General features: G+C 33.9%; 1 protein-coding gene across 1 annotated transcript in view; it reads right to left on the bottom strand.

Annotated features, from left to right (window-relative positions):
• Nucleotides 1-1765: 1765 nt before the first annotated feature.
• PTPRQ (protein tyrosine phosphatase receptor type Q) overlaps nucleotides 1766-21276 on the bottom strand; it is a 212543-nt gene continuing 193032 nt past the window's right edge. Inside the window, exons 40-45 of the mRNA XM_031936254.1 lie at nucleotides 13195-13329; nucleotides 12871-12996; nucleotides 11540-11688; nucleotides 8706-8841; nucleotides 3304-3427; nucleotides 1766-3044 (exon numbers count right to left, since the gene is read on the bottom strand). Of these exons, the coding sequence (XP_031792114.1) occupies nucleotides 3007-3044; nucleotides 3304-3427; nucleotides 8706-8841; nucleotides 11540-11688; nucleotides 12871-12996; nucleotides 13195-13329 (708 nt within the window). The 3' untranslated portion in view covers nucleotides 1766-3006. The remainder of the gene's footprint in view (nucleotides 3045-3303; nucleotides 3428-8705; nucleotides 8842-11539; nucleotides 11689-12870; nucleotides 12997-13194; nucleotides 13330-21276) is intronic.

Here is a 21276-nt window from a genome sequence, read left to right as displayed (position 1 = left end):
AATTTTCAAAACATTTTCCTATATGTAATCTAATCTGTTCCTCAGAACATCTCCATGAGCTAGTGGGTGTACTGTCCTGATTCTACGTGGAAACTCTATCCATATTTATAGAGTCATTTACCATGAAATATTACGTGTCCTAAGAAGACAAGCTGTTTTGCCAAGATTATGCTTTATAAACTTTTTTCATATTTTCACTTTTAAATATAATTCAGTTGAGAATTTCAAATCATTGTGCCCCAAGTTTCTTAAAATTTTTGACTGAGTTTTCTAAAAGTTGGCTAATGAAAATGGACATGATTATCAGAATAGCGGCTTGATTTATAGAAGACTTTGCTGAACTTAAATTTCATTTTAAAATCTAGTGTTTGCTACAATATGTGGAATGAATCACCATCTCCTTTATGAAGAGGTCAAGGTTTAATTCGTTTTTCTGCAAAAGACTTATTATACATTTCACCTATAAACTGAAAGAAGAAAACGACGCATTTTAAAGCAGAATGAAAGTAGAGGTGATACCCACAGCTGCTCTTGTCTCTGGCAAACCATTCTGAGAGGCTCCAGTTTCATTTGGTTCATATGAAACACATGTTGCTCATTTAGTGTACATGTGCTTCAATGTATTTTGACAAATCGGATCTAAAAATGTTACAGATGTTCTTCATTATATTAATTAGCACCTAGTAGCCACCTATAGAACCTGGGTGTAAATTGGCCCTTTCACAATATCATTAAAAGAAAATTTAGGTATCATTGATGTCTGGATTTCAACTTAATTTTAGTGTCTTGATATAGCTAGCTATGCATATTTTATAAATGCTTTGTTACAATTTTTTATAATGAAGCCAAATCTTTTAAAAACATGTTTTAAGTAATTTTAGGTAGATCTAAAATTGTTCTGATCCTGACTAATGTCTTTTAGAGATTCATATATTATTCAACATACATCCTGAAATTAGGCAGCAATATTATAACTCAAGTACTTGCTAGAAATGACTCTCAGGACTATTCTATTTTTACTGAAGCAGAATCTGCATTTTAACATAATCACCAGGTACTTCATATAAACATTAAAGTTTGATAAGCATGGTTAGAGGAGACTTAATTTCAAATTGTGTTTTATGCATACACATATACATATATACACGGGTCAAATTCTATCTTCTATACATCTGATTTATACAGATATAATAGAAAGTGGACTGGCCTGTAGATTGGACTATGTTTTAAAATCATTTGATACGCTAAAAAGGTTACTTTTTAGCGTATCAAACACAGGCTATGTTATCTGTCTTTAATGAATACAAAACCCCATACCGGCTTGCCGTATATTTTCAATAACTGACATAAAGGAAACTAAAGAATGTATAATCTCAACTTGAATCTTTGAGAGTTCTCATCATTTTTTATTGTTTTTGCTAACTTTCTATAAACTTATTGGCTGGAACAGTAGTGGATTGTATTTATTTGTACTTCCTTGTTCTGAAAAAAAAAGGAAGTAAATTTTACATTTTTCTAGAGACTGTGAGACTAAGGGCTTTAATTTCTTGGATAGTGAATCCCACATTAAAATTACTTATGGATGTCTTAAGAAATAATTTTATCTTATTTATATTATATTACATAAATTATGTCATATACTTGTATGTATATCTTTATTTTAGATATTGTATATGATAATTAGTATAATTATTATGTCTTAATGGGATATACAAAATCAAACTTTTATTTACATAGGAACTTCTGAAATTATGCTGCAAGATAATTCATCAAAATTCAATTTTATTGGTCATAACATTTCTTATATGTATATTCCAGTGGAAATAAGCATAAGATATAATTCTTATCATAGAAGAGAATAATTAATACTATTTATTTTTATTACTCTTAATTGAAATCTATTACAAAATAACTTCATATAATTCAAAACTTACCACATTGTCACTATTTAGTAAGATGGAGACTGAAATATTTTCTTTAAAGAAACCTCGAATTTGCTACACATGGTTAATTTCTTTGTTTTCAGTTCCACCAAGTATACCGCTCAAAATCAACCTTGGGAAATGAAATGACAGCCATTTAACATAATCCATTTGGAAGTCTCTGTTGGCACCACAGCAGCACATCATTGGTTTACAAGCTTGAAGTACACATAGTTTTTTTATTACTCTTTTGATACATTTTTGCTGAAGAAACACTTCAGAATTGTTAATATTAGGTTGACTATATCTAATGGGCAAATACACTGATACATTTAACTATATATTTGAATATACAATACAGGGGTAAAACTTGTATATGAAAGTTTATAACTGTGTGTTGGCTAGAATAGTACTCGGTAACTTCATGTGTTGTACTTTTAATTTTTTTTAGGTTCTCAAACTGAAGATCACAATGCAAATTAAATAGCCCTAAGTGTCCCTGAAGAGCTACTGTGTGTTGTATAAAGGCTAAGTAATCCCTGCAGTGTCAGGGGGTTACTGTTCAGCTGTTCGGGATCATGAGATGATATCTCAGCACTCATAAAACAGAGGATTCAAAACAGGGGTGTACATGGAAGTACAGATCATTATGACAGTCCTGGAAAGTATCCACAAGAAACGTCAACACCATGTAAGCCAAAACAACACTACTGAATCAACATTTACAACTTTTGTTCAAAATTAAATCCAATACATAGGGAAATTTCACAATGAAACATTAATGCTAATATAATAATAATTTTCTATTTGGCTTATTCCAAAATATGCAGGACTTCAGAAACACATGGGATGTCTTTTCTTAAGCATTTAAAATACATATTTATTCTGTACAAAACATATAATTATTCTGTATTAGCTACTTTCTAGAACTAGTCTTAAAATGTTCAGTCCATTTAGAAAGGCACAGTGAGGGAAGCATAGATATTTCTTTAAGTTTGCACATTTCAATTCAGAAGAATGAGGGGGTAACTTTGGCCCCTGTGATTTAAAAATCTCTTCCAATTGTATCCTTTGGTCTGAATATTTACATAGTGGTTTCTTCCCATTCAAGCTCAACATCACCTATAACAGAAAGTAACATGTAACAAGAGAGTATTGAAGTTAACAGTTAAAAATTTAAACGTTTCATGATAAAAATATAATGTAGATGGAAAGGGTATTATTAGCCCAATTTGCATTAGAGAGAAGTTAAAGAAAAAAAACTGATCTGTGCACTAATCTAGCTTCTTAAACATTTTTAACATACGGATATTCTGAAATTTATGTTCCTATTGTAGGTGGTAAACTAGTAAGTTGGGTACATATTGTTGTTTCTGTTTACCTTCCATAGCATCCAAAGAGTCCATCTTCTGAAGTGCTGAATAGTTAACAAAACAGATGGGCTGATTACTTCCCTTATTCGATAAGAGATCCAGAATGCACTGGTGTAAAAAGATATACTGTGCCTAGACACCAAAGACAGAGTGGTTAAACAAATAGATTGATGAAGAGTTTTATAAAGAGAGTTATATTGTTAAAGCTAAAAGCAGTACTGAATTCATCAAATAAATAGCTAAGTTATAGACACAGAACGTATCATGGTATATATATGATTTTCTACCATTTCAAATATGAGGCTTTCTAAATTCCTGTGGTTTCTTGAAGCTTCAAGTTTTTTTCTGACACTTGTCACTAAACACCAAGTGTTAATACATTCTTTGTTACTGTGATTATAAGAAGTAGAAAATTGTATTACTTAAATTTGTTTATGAGTTTCCTTCTTCCTATTAGATCTAATTGAGTAAATTATCTTACAGTTTTCTTGTTAGAATAACTTTTGGAATATAAATGCTAAATTTACTTTTGAAATCTGTGAGTATATCAATATGCCATCAGCGCATTTAAAATATGTTTAACAAATCTGTTAGTCACCTGGATATGTGGCCTACTTAAGGTCAAGTATTTGGTCCTTTTTTGTAAATACAAGGCAATGGGTCATTGAAATACCCAAACATCCAGGTAGTGGACAAGGACTCCTAACATTGCATTGGAATGTTTGGGCTAAATTCAGTACCATTTGGATCCCTTAAATGTTTTCAATATAATTCAATAACCTACTAGCATCTCTGAGCTTAGACCTTACCAAAAGTAGTTAAAGCTAAAAAAAAAATCATCCTCATTTATACCTAACAAACATATCTGACTTTAAAGGAGTATCACCAAATGTTTAAGACATATAATCAAATTGACAATGATTTAAATAGAACATTCTCAAAAGTGATCGGCCTCACAGGTGATATTAATATCTATTGCTACTATACTTCAAACCCTTTTGGAACTCCTCTATTGAAATTGTCTTCATAAATTATTAATCATTATTAGGAATATCTATTTCTTTGTGGATTACAAAATGTTTCCGTGAACATCTCATTACTGGAACGTCAGTTTTATGGGAGCAGAACTCTGTCATATTCACCGCTATGTTCCGATTACCTATAATAGTGTCTGGCACATAGTAGTTGCATAATAAGTGTTTGTTGACTTAGTCTCATTTAATTTTCACAGCTAGGCAATCTTTACCATTTAAGGGTAGATGTAATTTAAAGAAAATTCAAATGTCATTAGGTGTCAAGTTTTGTAAATGAGGTGGATGATCAAGTTTATAGAATTCAATTTTGGTAAGAAATGAAGTGTTGTTATAAAGCAATAAAATTTCTGTTGAAATTGCTAGTAAGTTACTTCTCAAGGTAATTCCAAGAGTGTGTTTTCAAACATACATGAAACAATGAATTACATTATTGGCAGAAATATGTTGACACAGTATAATCTTTCTGGAAATCATTTAAATTTATGAGTTCTAGTATTAAAAAACACATTTGAATTTGAAGTCATATTTGATATGTGAAACTTCTGACTGTCCTGATTTCATCTTCTCCACTGGAAAGAATGATAGGTGTAAACTTTGCCAGCAGAGCAGCCTGAGCTCTGTGAGACAATCCTACAGGTTCCAAGGTCCCTCTGCCATTATGTGTTACTGCCAAGAAAGCAGCATACTGTTGTGGAAAAAGTTTAATCCCAGTCTCTGCCCTAGAGAGCCATATTACCTTAAGAATTAAACTCTTCTGATGCACAATTTCCTCTCCTGGGGGTGGGAGTGTGTGTCATGAATCCTGTATTGTAAGACTTAAAGAATTTAACATATGTAAAATGCCCCACAAAAAACTGGACACCCAAAATGTTAACTTTTTTTTCTTCCCCTATACGAGTTTACACCAGTAAATTTCCATTTACTTGAGACACTAAAAGTATCTTAGGATATTAGTTCACTACAGAGAGTTCTCTCAGAAAGGCTTTTCAAATTTCCTGGGGCCACAATGTATTGTTGTTGGTTTTGTTGTTGTTTGCAACAGAGTCTCGCTCTGTTGCCCAGGTTGGAGTGCAATGACACAGTCTTGGCTCACTGCAACCTCTGCCTCCCAGTTTCAAGCGATTCTCCTGTTCTCCTGTGTCAGCCTCCAGAGTAGCTGGGATTACAGGCACGCACCACCACGCCTGGCTGATTTTGTATTTTTAGTGGAGACAGGGTTTCACCATGTTGGTCAGGCTGGTCTCCAACTCCTGACCTCTGGTGATCCACCCACCTTGGCCTCCCAAAGTGCTGGGATTACAGGCATAAACTACCGCGCCCAGTGCCCAGTGCATTGTTTTTTGAGTGAAAGAAATCAAAGCTTTCTCCTGGGTAAGGGCCATGCCCCTCAGTGCCTTTTAGTGGCAGTATATTGCTGAAGTTGCTGCTGTAGTATGTGCCAAGATAGGAACATTCCTCAAAGAAACTGCAATCACTCTGGAGTGCAGAAGAAAATAAACTGCTCTTGTGCAAGGCAATGCTGGTTTGTAAGCATTGGAGGTGAGGTGTGGTCATTTTTCTGTTTGTCGTCACAGGGAAAAAGCAATGAAGAGTCTAACTTCTGGGAACTAAGACAGATCAAAGAGGGCTTCCGAGTACCTGATTTTCAGCGAGGAGAGAATCAGAAAAATCTTACTGGACATTTACTGCCTGCTGGGCACCATGTTGGTGATTTACAAACTTTCTCTTATTTAATACTGATAATAAGTTTGTGAAAAGTGTAACAGGGCTATTTTACAAAAGAGAAATAGCTCAGAGAGGTAATTAAAGTCACAGAGCCAACAATTAGCAGAGCTGTATTATGAATTTAATTCTCTGACTTCAAAAACCTTCCCTTTCGAATCCCCGCCCCACTCTTAAATCCCCATCCCAAGCTGTGACAATTTGTTATGGCTGGTTAAACAGAATAATGTATGAAGTTTATAACATTTTGAGTACTAACTTGGCTAAAATTATTAATAGACATTCTTGAACACTCTTTACAGAATTCACTTCTACAAAGTTGTAGAGCATAGAAGTTTTTTCAACTTTTACTGTTTGAAGATTGACTCTAGACTCTAGAAGGAAACCATCAGTTCCATCCTCCATCCTACCCAAGACAGCGAACCCTTAATTTCATTGAGAGCACTGATCCCAGTGTGTATGTGTATACCTGGGGACATGGGAGGAAAATGTTAGCTTTCTAATTATCTTTATTTTTAACTAAAAAAGAGAAGGAAATTGAATTTTAATAATGATTAATAGTTGGATTGATATTAGAGCCTTCATAAGACCCCTTAAGATGAGCTACCTAATTTGTTAGCCCAACTTGGATTAGAGAGAATGCAAAATGTAAAGTTCCATTACAAAATATAAAGTTCCTGTCTCAAAATGTAATTTTAAGATTTTCAAAATAGTAACAGCAAACATTAAACCAATTTCAGGGCCCTTTTGAGTGTGAGGACCTGTGAAGCTACCCATGTTGCATACCCATGAAGCTGGCCCTGGTCATGTATAATATTCCATTTCTGAAGTATCCTGCGGGAAGAGTGACATTTAACTCTTTTGGTAACTCAGTATACTAGGGAATGTATATGCATTATATTACCTAGTTTACCTAACTAATTATCACAGAATTGAAGTAGCTAAGGAAGATTCCTACAAAGAGACTGTGGATTAAAGATAATATTTATCATGCAAGCCCAAATGGATGTCAAAAAATTGGCAAGGCTGACACATTCATCATACTCCTGGAATACTCCTGTAACCATACTAGGAGGTAAAAATAACAACAAGGTAATCAGATCTGACAAAAAGCAAGACCAGTTTTTTTAAAAAGCATAAAAACTTAAAATATATACTTAAAACAACTATCAAAAGAGAAATACTTTGTCCTAAGTGTGTATTTTATTTATTGAAAACACCTAATGATAATAAGAAGCCTTAGCAATTAGCAAGGTTTTGAAAATATTGCTTATTCAATATTTATCTCATGCTTTTGAATTTCTCATTTTATTTATGTTTGTAATTGACATAATTAAACAATCTACATTTAAAGGTAAATACATCTGTATTAGAGTGGAAGCTCAAACATCTTTCCTAAAAGGGACATTTGTCCAAAAAGTTTGGATATCTCTGGTCTAGAACAGCATCTTCTAAGGAGGATTAATGTTCCATGACATGGTATTACAGGTTTGGATCAAAAAGGGTGGAAGAGTTCTACAATCAAAGTTTAGGAAAAGTTGTCCATACAGCTCCGTCTTTGTAATTGTCAGTGAAATTAGCATTAAGGCCCTAAACATTTATGTGTTTAAAAATCAGTTTAATTTCTTTCTCATACTTATTTTAACAGAGAACTCTTTTTCTGAAATCTTTAACTACTTTGATACCACTTCTGTTTTCTAGAATGTAACCTGGAAAATACTGTTACCGCAGGCCTGCATATTTACTGCAAGAAAATCTCTATTTGTATAGCATACAAATTCCAATCCAAAGCTACAGATAGGAGTATTGTGTATATTGTAGTTATGCAGACTAGGGTTTGAATTTTGGCTCTGGCACTTTTCGGTAATATTATCTTGGAATATCACTTAACTTCTTGGAATATGTGCTTCCCTGTTTGTAAAGCAGAGCCAGTAATATTTAGTCTGTTGGTTGGTTTTACTGGCCTTGCCTTACAAATAAAGAAATTAATTTAATAAAGATTTAATAAGATAATACGTATGAATGGTCTAGTATAGCACCTGGAACCCAGCAGACACTCAATAGAGGCTTTTTAGCTTCATTACCAAAGTACTGTGTGATTTTTTAAAATAAAAATTGGATATATTTTGTAAATATTTTTGCCTACAAACCAAAACAACAAACAAAAAACTCCCAGTTAATAGTTGATAGCCTGCTACAATAATCATTGTTAGTACTGGTATGCAATAGGGATAAATATGGAGAAGTCAAATCTATAGAACTTCATTACAGTCAATATTTTAAACTGTTTTCCCAGTTATAACTTTTCAAAAGATAATGATATTGAAAAGATACTGATTTGAGTTCATTTCCAGAGATCCCAAAGTTGCTAAACGATAAAGATAAATCAATTTTATGAGTTATTTCCTACATGCCTATCAGTATAACAAGTTAAGATGAGCCATCAGTAACAATGCTGGAGGGTGACTATGGCACGTGGGCATTAGTTCTCCTATAAACTCCATCAGCTGCCCTCCCGAAGACCTCCCCTGAAGGCTTATAATGTGGGAAAAGAGGGTGTCCACCATGCAAATACAGCTTCAAGCCCATGTCCATCCAGATTGCTGCCACAAATTCTAGAACTTTACAATGCAGTGCAGGTTTAGAGATCTTACCAGATTCTGCACCATGCACATTCTTTCACTTCTCAGTTCAGCTACTAGTCCATATATATCCACAAAATCATGGTCATTTATATGTTGTGTTAAATGGTCCAGAGCTATAAAAACTCCAGTTCTTCCAACTCCAGCACTACAGGAAGAGTAAATTACATGAAAATTATTCAGCAAAGCGTTGTTCATTTTGATGGGGATAAAGATAATAAGCTATGATAGCAATACATTCTAACAGTTTCTTCTCTTATTTGGAGGCAGGTTTTCTTTGGAATTTCTTTGGATTTTTAATGGTTACCAAGACTATTTAAACAGGGCAAATGATTATCATTAATATGCTATCAAATACTTGAGTTTCTCTTTCTTTAATCAGTGGAGCTTAATCTCTTATTTCTTAATATTTTAGGGGGTGTTATTGAAGTATAGGGATTTTTTTAAATCACTGAAAATTCTTAATACCAGAGACTCTGTATTGACCAAATATTCAGTTATCAGCAGAAATGCTAAATGTTGCAAATGTCAAATATTTAGCTCATATAGCATTTTCTTTGCTTCATTTTGAAAAATAGTCTTGCAATTGTCCTTTTCACGTTCTTTCTCAAGAATTTATTTTGCCTCCTATAGATAGTAAAATTGAAAAACTATTTCCATTAAAAAAACTTATATTAATACTCAAAGACAGGCACATGCTCCACAGAAACTGTTAACTGATAAACCTCACAAGATCAATTCAGAAATTCCTATTATCAGAAATTCCTATTATCAGAAATTCCTATTATCAGAAAGACAAGATTCCTAAGAAACTAAATGGTTAATAGAGGAAGTTAATCTAAAAATTTTTTTTGAAAGGTCATCTAGTCTTATAAATATTACTTTGAACCACATGAAACTGCCATTTTTGTAGTTCTGTAGTAAGAAACATTCAAATATTGGCAATTTCCTATGATTTGACCTAAGAAATTGTGAACCTACAACATAAAACTGATTATAGTAACATGTATACATACATGCCACACAGCAATTGAATTGTCAAATATATTTTGAGTGTCAAACACTGTTCTGGGCACCTGGGTCATAGCAGTGGACAATGTAAAATCCCTGCACTTACAGAGTTTATAGTCTAGAGGAAAACGACACATAAATAAACAGACAAAGAACGTGCCTGGTGGTAAGAAGTCCCATACTGAAAAAAAGATGAATCAGGTTAAGGAGATAGAGGGTAATAGGGTAGGATAGGGTCAGCAGAGAAACCTTCCCTGCTAATGTAATATTTGAAAAGAAACTCGCATAAGGTTAGGGAGCACACCATGTGGGTATCTGGGAGAGGATCATGGTAGCCAGAAGCAGCAAAATGAGAACAGACCTGAGGTGGGAGCATTTTTGAATGTTCAAAAATCAGGGGAGACCAGGGAGGTGATACAGTGATGAGTGAGGGGTAGCCAGGGATGAAAGTATTTGCTGGTGGGTTAGATGTGGAATGTGAGAGGAAGCAGAATCAAGAATGACTCCAGAGTTTCTGGCTCAAACAGAAGGGACTTGCTTTTTACCAAGAGAGGGACAACTGAGCAGGGGTGAATTTGGAGATTGAGTCAAGAGTTCTGTTTTGTACACATCAAATTTCTAGAACTTTTTAGTCATTCAGGCTGTCAAGTTGAATTGGAAGCTAAATGTAGAAGTCTGAAGTCAAGGTGAGAAGTTGGAGTTGGAGATAAATATTTAGTAGATGGTTTTCAAATGATATTTAAAGATGGTCAACAATATGAATATACCTTCTTCTTATCTCTTATCTATTTAAATCACAAAGGAGGAGACTCTACTCTTTTTGAGGCTAAAAAGGAGAAAGTACTTTTCTTTTAGTGCCCATGGCAGTGTATTTGCATGATACAGAGAAACTGAAGGCAGTTACTGTCCATCAAAGGTTTTACTCATCAATGATGCCAGCATAAAATCAATCACTGACCATAGAAGCAAATCGTTATACTGTTTTTAGTATATACTATTATATTAAGCTTTTTACCTATATGAAGGGATTTGAAATTGAGAAGGTAAAAATGAGGCTTTTGCTTTTTGTTCTCATGTTTTATAAATACAAGCATTGTTCATATATTTTTAATAATGAGCAAGCATTTATGTATTAGTCTTATAATTCTAAAAATCCAGGAATGTATAGAAAATTTATAATCATTTAAACTACATATTGAGGCTTTTAAAATAAAAGTTTAAAAACTGAATGAATTTCTTTTCTTATGTACAGTATTTAACCACATTAATTATAGTACACTCCTGTTAAAAAATATTAAAAGTTATTTTTACTTAAAAAAAATTTTATTGTGGTGAAAGATGAATAACAGAGAATCTACCAATTTGCCCATTTTACATGTACAATTCAGTGGCATTAAGTATATTCTCAATGTTATGCAAATATCAACACTATATATTTCCAGAACTTTCCATCATCCCAAATAGAAGGTATTAGATAATTTTTCATCTCCCTCCTCACTAGTAACCACAACTTTACTTTCTGTCTCTATTTATTTACCTATTCTGAGTATCTCATTTAAGTAGAATCATGCTACATTTTCCTCTAATCTCCAAACTTTATGTGCGAAAGAGACTCAAGCCAAGACTGATTTAGCTCTATCATGTCAGAAAACATAAATCATACCAATGAGTCCAGAAATGCTAAATGTGATACCTCTGAAGATGGCAAGCTGGAAGAAATTTACATGACCATTTCATAAAAAATAACCAATGGAATTACAATAATAAAAAGACCAATGGGTTCAAAGGCCATTTCTGGCGTTTAATAGATGTTTCTAAAAATATCGCTTTCTTACCTGCAGTGAACAATCATAGGTGTGGTGTCATGTGCTCTGCTTGCTCGAACCAGCTTCACAAAGTGAATTAGAGCGGCACTGTTCTCAGGAACCCCATGCTCTGGCCAGGCAGTAAAGTTACACTGTTGAACAGTCATGCAATCCCCATGCTAGACAAAGGGACGGATTAATGAATGACAAAACTATTTAAGTTCCACAATGAAGGCTGAAGGCAATTGCCCCAGTTTTTGAAGGTGATCTTTTAAAAATGACTATTAACCAAACAAAACAAAATGTTTTCATTATTTCCTATAAGAGAGATTTTTACTGTTACAATAGAGAATTGCCTTTCAGTATGAATGAAAACAATAAGAAAGCTTGGAAATAAATGTTAATATAGAACATTAATATTCAAACATAGCATGCTATTTTGTCGCACTCAAGACAACAGGTATTGAAACAATTTTGACCCAAAACTTAAATGAACATTTTCACAAATTATTCCATACACAGGTATTAAGTGTCTGTTACACTTATATAACAGTATATACTTATATAAAAGTATAAAGATCCTTATATCATCTTCTGTGTGTATAGGGATCTATATAAACTGATAAAGTGAGATCCCATACTACCTTTTCTATATTGGCTGCAGATTAAATAGAAAATCAAATTATTGGCAGGGCGCAGTGGCTCACGCCTGTAATCCCAGCACTTTGGGAGGCCCAGGCGGGTGGATCATGAGGTCAGGAGATCGAGACCATCTTGGCTAACAAGGTCATCTCTACTAAAAATACAAAAAATTAGCCAGGCATGGTAGCGGGCGCCTGTAGTCCCAGCTACTTGGGAGGCTGAGGCAGGAGAATGGCGTGAACCCGGGAGGCAGAGCTTGCAGTGAGCCGAGATTGCACCACTGCACTCCAGCCGGGAGACAGAGTGAGACTCCATGTCAAAAAAAAAAAAAAAAAAGAAAGAAAGGAAATCAAATTATTAGGATTCAGGAGATGAGTGACTTGGGAAATTGCTGTCTCAAGTCAAATATTACAGTTTCTTCATTAAATAAAATAAAGCTGGTAATCTCAGCATTTTCTCTCCTTTTTCTGCTCTTGTCAACCTAAGAATGTGATGCTAATTGGTTAACACAGACTTTAACTAGAGTGATCTGGAACAAATACTGTGACATTGATACTAAAGTTGGATATCGATTTAAAATTCTGTTCAGAAGACAGTACAAAAGCATTGTTGAATACACAGGTGTCCTTGAAACGGATAGTTCTAGAAATCAATTTTATTTTAGACATTTAGATGCTTTATATTTTATATCAGGTTCCCTTGTCCCCCCCTTTTTTTACCCTTTCAATTTTCAGATCCCTGATAGTCCAATCTATTTGAACATCCTCCATTAGCTTTGTAATCACTATATCTCCAAAGACGGTAACTGGCTTGTTGTCCTCTGGCCAATACTGATGGCATCTGATCTGCATTCAGAGAAAATCATCGGTCATAACAGTCATTGTTATATTGATATATATGTATATCACAGTTATTACGACTAAGTTAAAATTACTTTATAGATGTCCAGGTTATTGATGACTCACAGTATTAGGTGAAATAGTCACACATATGTTAACACAATTGTAAAACAACATTTGTGAAAGCATTTTCAAATAACTTACCCTTCCTTTTTCAAAACACTGTGTTAGCATTACTAATGTTTTTGCTCTGGTTTCCCACACCATTCTCCAAAAATCTCCAACTGTTCCTGGTAGTGGACCTTGAGTAGCAATAAATTCGTTTGGACATAAATAGCCCTAGAAGGATATAATGAGAAACATTGCATCACTGTGTTCATAGATACAGTGTTTTAGTTTTCAAAGCATGAAACAAATGCTGGTTGTAAAATTACCTAATATTTTAGAATATCATAAATACTAGATAATCTTAAATACTCAAAGTTTCTAGCATCTAAATTTATCCTCACAATCTGATATACTACACAACAAATGGTTCTCAAAATTTATATCTAACTTTTGAATAAAACATTAGGGACTACATAATAATAATAGTTACAATAATAACATAACTTAATAAAGATCTTAAGTCTGAGTCTTCATAGCAGGCAGTTTGCTAAGCATCTTACATTCAATATTCTTATAAAAACATTGTGAATTGGTACTAATATTATGCGCATTTTATAGATGAAGATATTGAGGCTTAGAAAGGTGAAGTAACTTGCCAAGATCTCAACACCGCGAAGGCAGGTTAAGCCCAGAACCAGCTCTCTAAACCCACTCCATGATGTTATTGCCATATATTTATTGGTTGTGCAGATATATGTATACTCTTCCTCTAAGAAATTACTTATCTACTTAAACTGTGGCATTAGTCATTAGTCTAGTGGCATTTACTGTCTGGAATTCTGACCCAAGAAATACATGGTAATATGAAGGTTCATTTCACTGTAGTAAACTCATAGGACATGAGATCTGTCTTAAATCTATTATGACATCCTTGCGGATATTTATCAAGTTGCTCTGAAACTTGGTCTATTTACCTGGAACATAAAAGCATGACACTTGAGTTTATATAATTGTGAACAGTATCTGTGGATTTCTTTTCAAGAAAGGTAGTGTATAAGTGAAAAAGTAGTAATGGAATGACATCTATTTCAAACAGGAAGATGCTTCGAGGAATGGGGAATAAAAGGTAAAATTCACTTTTTTACATTGAAATTGTCTCAGTAGTCAGAGAATAGTAATACACAAAAAATAACATATATTTAAATTTTTCAGGGACTCTAGAATGTAATCCAGCAAGTTTATCTTACTTTAAAGAATAATGAGGAGGCACTTTAGGTGATTTTCCCAAATTGCAGTGCAAGCCAGGCACATTTGCTTGTGGAAAATCTTGAGTCTCTTAAATACACAGTATACTACAGCATTTCTGTCTTTCCAGTCTCAGCCGAAAGACCTAAATATGTAGTTCATATGTAAGGGATCTTTTCTTATTAAAAATAATATATGTTGAATGTAAAATATTTTGAAAATTTAGAAAAATATGTAATAGAAAGTAGAATTCACCTATAATACCGCTATCCAGAGTGAAGGACCATTAACATTTTGGTTGATTTCTTTACAGATTTTTAAAATATGCGCATTCTCCACTCAATCAATATTTGTGAGTGACTATTACGTTCCAGGCACTATTTTAGGAGCTGAGGTTTCATCACTGACCAAAGACACTGAAATTCCTACCCTCATTTATTTCATCACTAGGAGAAATAGACACTGTCTATTAATGTATATTAAATATACAAATTACATAGAATTTATAAAAGTGATAAGGGCTATGAGAGAAAGTTTTCAGAAAATAGGCTTTTCAGAAAATAGTTGTTCAGAAATAGATTATTCAGAAAAAATAAATACCTCATGAGAATATGCAATATTTATTTTTCTGTTCCTGGCTTATTTCACTTATCATAATGTTCTCCAAGCTCATCTCCAAACTTCACATATCACTGGTGATATGTGAAGAAAGTTTTGAAGAAGGAAGGAAGTGAGGCCTGCAGGATTTGGGGGGAAAACAATTGTGGGTAGAAGGAAAATCAAGTCCAACCACCTTAAAGGAGAGGGGTGTCAGGAATGTTCTAAGAACAGTAGGTGCCTGGTGTAGAGTCAATGAAGGGGAAGAGTAACAGATAATAACCAGAAAAAGCAGGGAGGATAATTGGTGCTTTAGGTACTAAAAAGTAATTATAAGACTTTGGTTTTTACTCTGAATGATACAGAACGTCACTGAAAGGTTTTGAACATAGTGTATGGTTTAACAGTTTCACGCGGGCTTCCATAGACCAACCTATGGGAGTTTAAAAGGTGAAAGGAGGGAGAATAGTTAGAGGGTTCTTGTAACAATTCAGCCAAGAAATATCGGTAGCATGGGTGATATCAATGGAGATGGTGAGAAGTGATCAGATATGGATACATTCTGAAGGCAAAACCAACCGAATTTGCTAATAGATTTGATATGAGGTATGAGAGAAACACAGAAATTAATAATGACTCCTAAGGAAGATGGGGAAGACTCCAGGATGAGCAGTTTTTAATCATATTTTCCTATTATTTTGACATATAATAATTGTACATTTTTGTGGAATACAGTGTGACAATTTTGATACATGTATACAATGTGTAATAGTCAAGTCAGGGTAACAAGCATATCTATCTCCTTAAACATTTATCATTTCTTTGTGTTGGGAACATCCAAAATCTGCTCTTGTAGCTATTTGAAAATATACAATAAATTGTGGTTTATTATAGTCACACTACAGAGCTATAGACACTAGAATGTATTTCTCCTATCTAGCTGTAATTTTGTATTCATTAACCAATCTCTTACTCTCGCCTCTTCCCCTTCCCAGCTTTTAACCACTAGTCTACTCTCTACTTTCATGAGATCAATTTTTTCAGCTTCTACATAAGTGGGAACATGTGGTATTTATTTTTCTGTTTCTGGCTTATTTGAATTATCATAATGTTCTCCAAGTTCATCCATGTTGCCACAAATGACAGGATTTCATTCTTTTACATAGCTAAATAGTATTTCATTGTGTATATACAGCATATTTTCTTTATTCATTCATCTGTTGATGAATACTTAGGTTGATACTTTATCTTGGCTATTGTGAATAGTGCTGCAGCAGTTATTGCATAAGCATAGATATCTCTTTGACATACTGATTTTCTTTCCTTTGGATATATACCCAGTAGTGGGATTGCTGGGTCATAATGATGGTTGTATTTTAGTTTTCGGAGGAAAACTAAATAGTGTATAATAGTATATAGTAATTCCACTTTCTCTGCATTCTTGCTGGCATTTGTTGTTTTTTGACTTTTTGATAATAACCATTCTAAATGGGGAGAGATGGAATTTCATTGCAGTTTTGATTTGTATTTCCTTGATGATTAGTGATGTTGAGCATTCTTTCCTGTGCCTGTTGGCCATTTGTATGTCTTCTTTTGAGAGATGTTCATTCAGCTCATTTGCCATTTTTAAATTGGATTTTTTTTCTGCTATTGAGTTGAGTTCCTGGTATATTTTGGATATGAATCCCTTGTTGATAAATAGTTTGTAAATATTTTCTCCCATTTTGCAGATTGTCTCTTCATTCTGTTGATTGTTTCCTTTGCTGCGCATATGATTTTTAGTTTGATATAATCCCATTTTTCTATTTTTGCTTTCACTGCCTGTGCTTTTGAGGTTTTAGTATGAACAGATTTACAGGGAAAATAAAAAACTCACATTGGACATAGTACGTTTGAAATCACTATTAGATATTCAGGTAGGAATGCCACGAAGGCAATTAGATATATGACTTTAGAATACAGGAAAAGTCCAAACTAGAGACATAAATTTGAAAGGAGTCAGCTCATATCTCTTACTTAAAGTCGTGAAAATTGGATGACATCACTGTGATGGTTAATACTGAGTATCAACTTGATTGGATTGAAGAACACAAAGTACTGTGTCTGGGGGTGTCTGTGAGTGTATTGCCAAAGGAGATTAACATTTGAGTCAGTGGACTGGGAAATGCTGGATGCTTCCTGCCCTAGAACATCAGACTCCATCTACTTCAGCTTTTGGACTCTGGGACTTGCACCAGTAATTTGCCATGGCCCTTTGGCCAGACTGAAGGCTGCACTATCAGCTTCCCTACTTTTGAGATTTTGGAACTTGGAATGGCTTCCTTGCTCCTCAGCTTGCAGATGGCCTATTTTGGGACTTCACCTTGTGATTGTTCAGTCAACACTCCTTAATAAATGACCCTTCATATATACATCTGTCCTATTACTTCTGTCCCTCTAGAGAACCCTGACTCTTACAATCACCAAGAAAATGAGTTTGGAAGAGATAGTGAATTCAAGTATTGGGCTCTAAATTATTTTGTTTGCAGGTCTAGAAGATGAGATAGAACCGATGAGACTAAGATGAAAGAGTCAGAGCTGCTGAAAGGTCAAATGAATTGGGGACTGAGACTTGAAGCTAGTTTTCTGAGTAGTTAATTGGTGACCTTGAAAATAGCTGGTTTGGTGTTGTGCTTGCTTAGTATCCAAGTCTTATTTGAGGGTGCTGAAGAGATAAGAGAACGGAATCGAAGATAGTAAGTGTTGACAATTCTTCAAGGGGTTATAATGTAAATAAAACACAGAACAATAGAGAAGTAGAGAGAGACCTGTAATATCAAGATATTTTTATGATGTAAGAAATTACAACAGATTTGTTTAGCTGCTAAAAGAGAAAAATTCATGATGCAGAAGAGAGAATTCCTCAACCCATGTTCTTGAGAGGCAAAGGGAGAGGTCATGTAGTGTCCAAGTGAAAGGGTTGGCTGTTATCAGAGGCTAGGACAGTTCATACGCAGCCACAGGAGAAAGAGTGAGTATATGGACACAGATGCAGACAGGTAGGGGACTTTGTGGATGTTCTCTTTTAATTGCTTTTGTTTTATCAGTGAAATATAAACAAGGCCATCAGATGTAGGTGAAAATGAGGAACATAGTGTTAGAGGCCAGAGGAGAAAGAAGGAGAAAGAATCTCCCAGAAGAAAGGGAGACTGAATAGATTAGGAGGCTGTATTTTTGAGGTTAGTGGCCATGAGTTTAAAGTGAGCTATTTTGGCATGATCATGAATTTTTCTGCAATATACATCCAGTAACACAGAGAAGAATCCATGGAGGGTTTTATTTAACAAAGTTTGGGGATTTAGCAAAAGATTGAGACTATAAGAGATAAATTTGAGAGTTGAGGATATATACAATACAGGAAAGGAAACAAATAGGCATGCAATTCAAGATGAGCAAGAAAAAAAATTAAGTCTTGATTGGATTAGGAAAAATGGAAAATTTGATAGAATCAAAGGGCTGTAGATCAGAGCAGGGTTGAAGAATTGTCAGAGTCCAGTGATCTGGAAAGAAGGATTTGGACAGATAGTGAAATAACTGCAATCAAGATTGTGGAGAGGCTACAATTCTTGGTGGTGAAAAGGTCTAGGTTGTGAACATGGCAGAAAGTGATGAGGTCACGTGGAAGTCAAGTCATTGCAAGAGAAGAAGTCCAGAAAGTGATGGACAGGGCTATGTGTCAATATTTTATATGAATTTTGACATCATCAATAATTATGACAGAAGTAGTGATGAGAGAAGAGCAGTGATACCGGAGTGAAATCTTCAAGAAATGAGAGAAAGTGACTTAGGGGATGGTAATTAACTTCCAAAAAGAGCAATAGTGTGTCCTATGCTTGACGGCATGAATTCAAGCTGGCAATTTTAGGGCAGAGGGATAGAGAATGATATGGAGGTGGCACTGAGGACTGAGGCAACTTGACCCTTCTCTGTGCTGAGTACGTATGGGAGGGAATGCAGACCCACTAGTGAGCAGGGCCAGAGAGCCAGTACCTGTAAGGGAGGAGTAGGTTCCACACAGAGTAATATAAATAATATATCACATATTATATACTAAATATTATACTGTATATTATATATATACCTATATATAAATAATTGGGATTATTCCTATACAATCTTGTTATCACTTATTTACAAAATTAACATTATATGATCTCAGTTTTCCAGGATTTGAAATATTATTTTATATTTCTTTTTAATACATATGTCTATGTATTATCTGTTATTAAAGTATATCTTTATATGGTCACATTTCCCCCTTGATTTTCATGTAAAGAAGCTAAGACACATTTAAGTTTTCTTCCTGTAAAGGCCAATTTATTTCAGAAAATGGTAAAGCACCAGATAAAATGTTTGCCCAAAGGTGTTTTGGAGATATTTCCATTGTATCTTATGAAAATGAAGAAAGTATGTCAATTCTGTTTACTATTTTTGCTTCTACCTTTGAATATGCATGTGCAAACTTTTGACTTTTCTGAGAGGAAACTTCTTGCCTGGACTTTTGCCCTTTAATTGGAATATAGAGTTTGCTGGTTTGTAAAGCACTGTGATACATGGAACAAAGTGTAAATTTCATTCCACATGTCAACTTTCATTACGACATTTACCCATGGATAGTACTTTTCATTGCAGTCCTTAAATTAGCGAAGAGATTTTCCTCTGGATTAGCAGCCAGGAAAATGTAGAATCTACTACCATGAAACATCAACAACAATAAAAATAACATGCATTTTTAAGTGCTTCCAATATGTGATTCAGTGAATAATTGAAATATGATTTAGTAGCAATGAATAAAGTAGGGTTGAGTATTATTCCTGCTTTATCAGTGTAGAAAGTTCACTCAGAAAATTTCAGGTCATACAGCTACAAAAATGCAGAGAAGGAATTTGAACTCAGGTCCATTTGAACTCTGAAGCATGTGTATTTACCCATCTAAATATAATCCTCCTTTTTATAAACTCAACAATTATTAAGTGCCTACTACATCTCACGTATTGGAGAACTACATGCTAAAAAAGTAATTTAAATGCTGCTTCCAAATCAATATTTTTATGCTTTATTCTAATCTCACACAGCAGTTATTCAATTATATCCAGTGAATTTGTATATGCAGATATAATTAGCTTTAGAATAGCATATGAGATGGAGAAGGTCAAACCAATCCTTTTTTTCTTCCTTTGAGATTTAACTATTGTGAATGCTGGATGATGCAAACCTAAATGATGATCTGCATACTTTCTCAATAATTCTAGCATTAAGTTTAGTGAGGATAAGGTATTTCATTAAATTTGTATAGAAGAAGGCAGTAAGTATGAATAATGAAAACAACGTATAGGCCTAGAGACTAGAACACTTGTTTTGACTTTAGTCCTTTCTAATAGTGTACCCTGTAGAGCAGACTACTTAAATTAGCTAATCTTCAGTTTCCTAATTATAAATTAGAGATAATCATTATTTTCTTGCACACCCCAGAGAGTCATTTTGAAGACTATTTGTAAAATAAGGAATGTGAAATGGCTTTGAAAATTTTGAAGTGTAAATGTAGATTTTTTAGGTTAAAGTTTATCCATATTATACAGGAGATAATGACATCTTAGTGCTTATCAATGTCCTTGAACAGGTTTTCTTTATTTACCCATATAAGCTCTGGGGGAAAAAAATGTAAAATGTGCAGTTTATAATTACTCCTCAATTGCTTTATTATGCTGAAGAAAATGTGTTGGGCATTGATGGTGATATATTTGTATATGCCTATATGTATATGTGTGTATGTGTACATATATGTGTGTATGTACACCCATATATGTATATGTTTATATACAAATGTATACATATGGGCATATACAAACATGTCACCATATTCTATATTGTTTGATAATTATTCTAAAATTACAATATATTGGGTCCTATTGCTAAAGGAGTGAATAGTGGGAGAATTTATATACATGCATATACATATCTAGACACATACATATAAAATGCACATGTTTATATATGTTATAAACATACAAATATATACATATAAAATATAACTGTATATACACATATGCAAATATATTTATGTATACACATTTCACTTTTTCAGGGACACAATATCCTTTAGTATTAAAATGCTCTATCAACATAGGAACAAATCTGATGTTTCTAATGTTACTGCAACCATTTGTATGATAGCTTTTAATCTCTAGTTGTGTTAAAAGCTGTCATTAAGTTAAAGTAATTGCAGGCATCTCAAGTTGACAGGAGAGAAATTTTGAAGAGCCTTCCTCAAAATTAATTATAAACCTCCCTCTTATA

This window comes from Piliocolobus tephrosceles, chromosome 10 (genome assembly GCF_002776525.5).
Source record: "Piliocolobus tephrosceles isolate RC106 chromosome 10, ASM277652v3, whole genome shotgun sequence".
NCBI classification, from domain to species: Eukaryota; Metazoa; Chordata; class Mammalia; order Primates; family Cercopithecidae; genus Piliocolobus; species Piliocolobus tephrosceles.
This window is presented reverse-complemented; position numbering and strand designations above follow the sequence as displayed.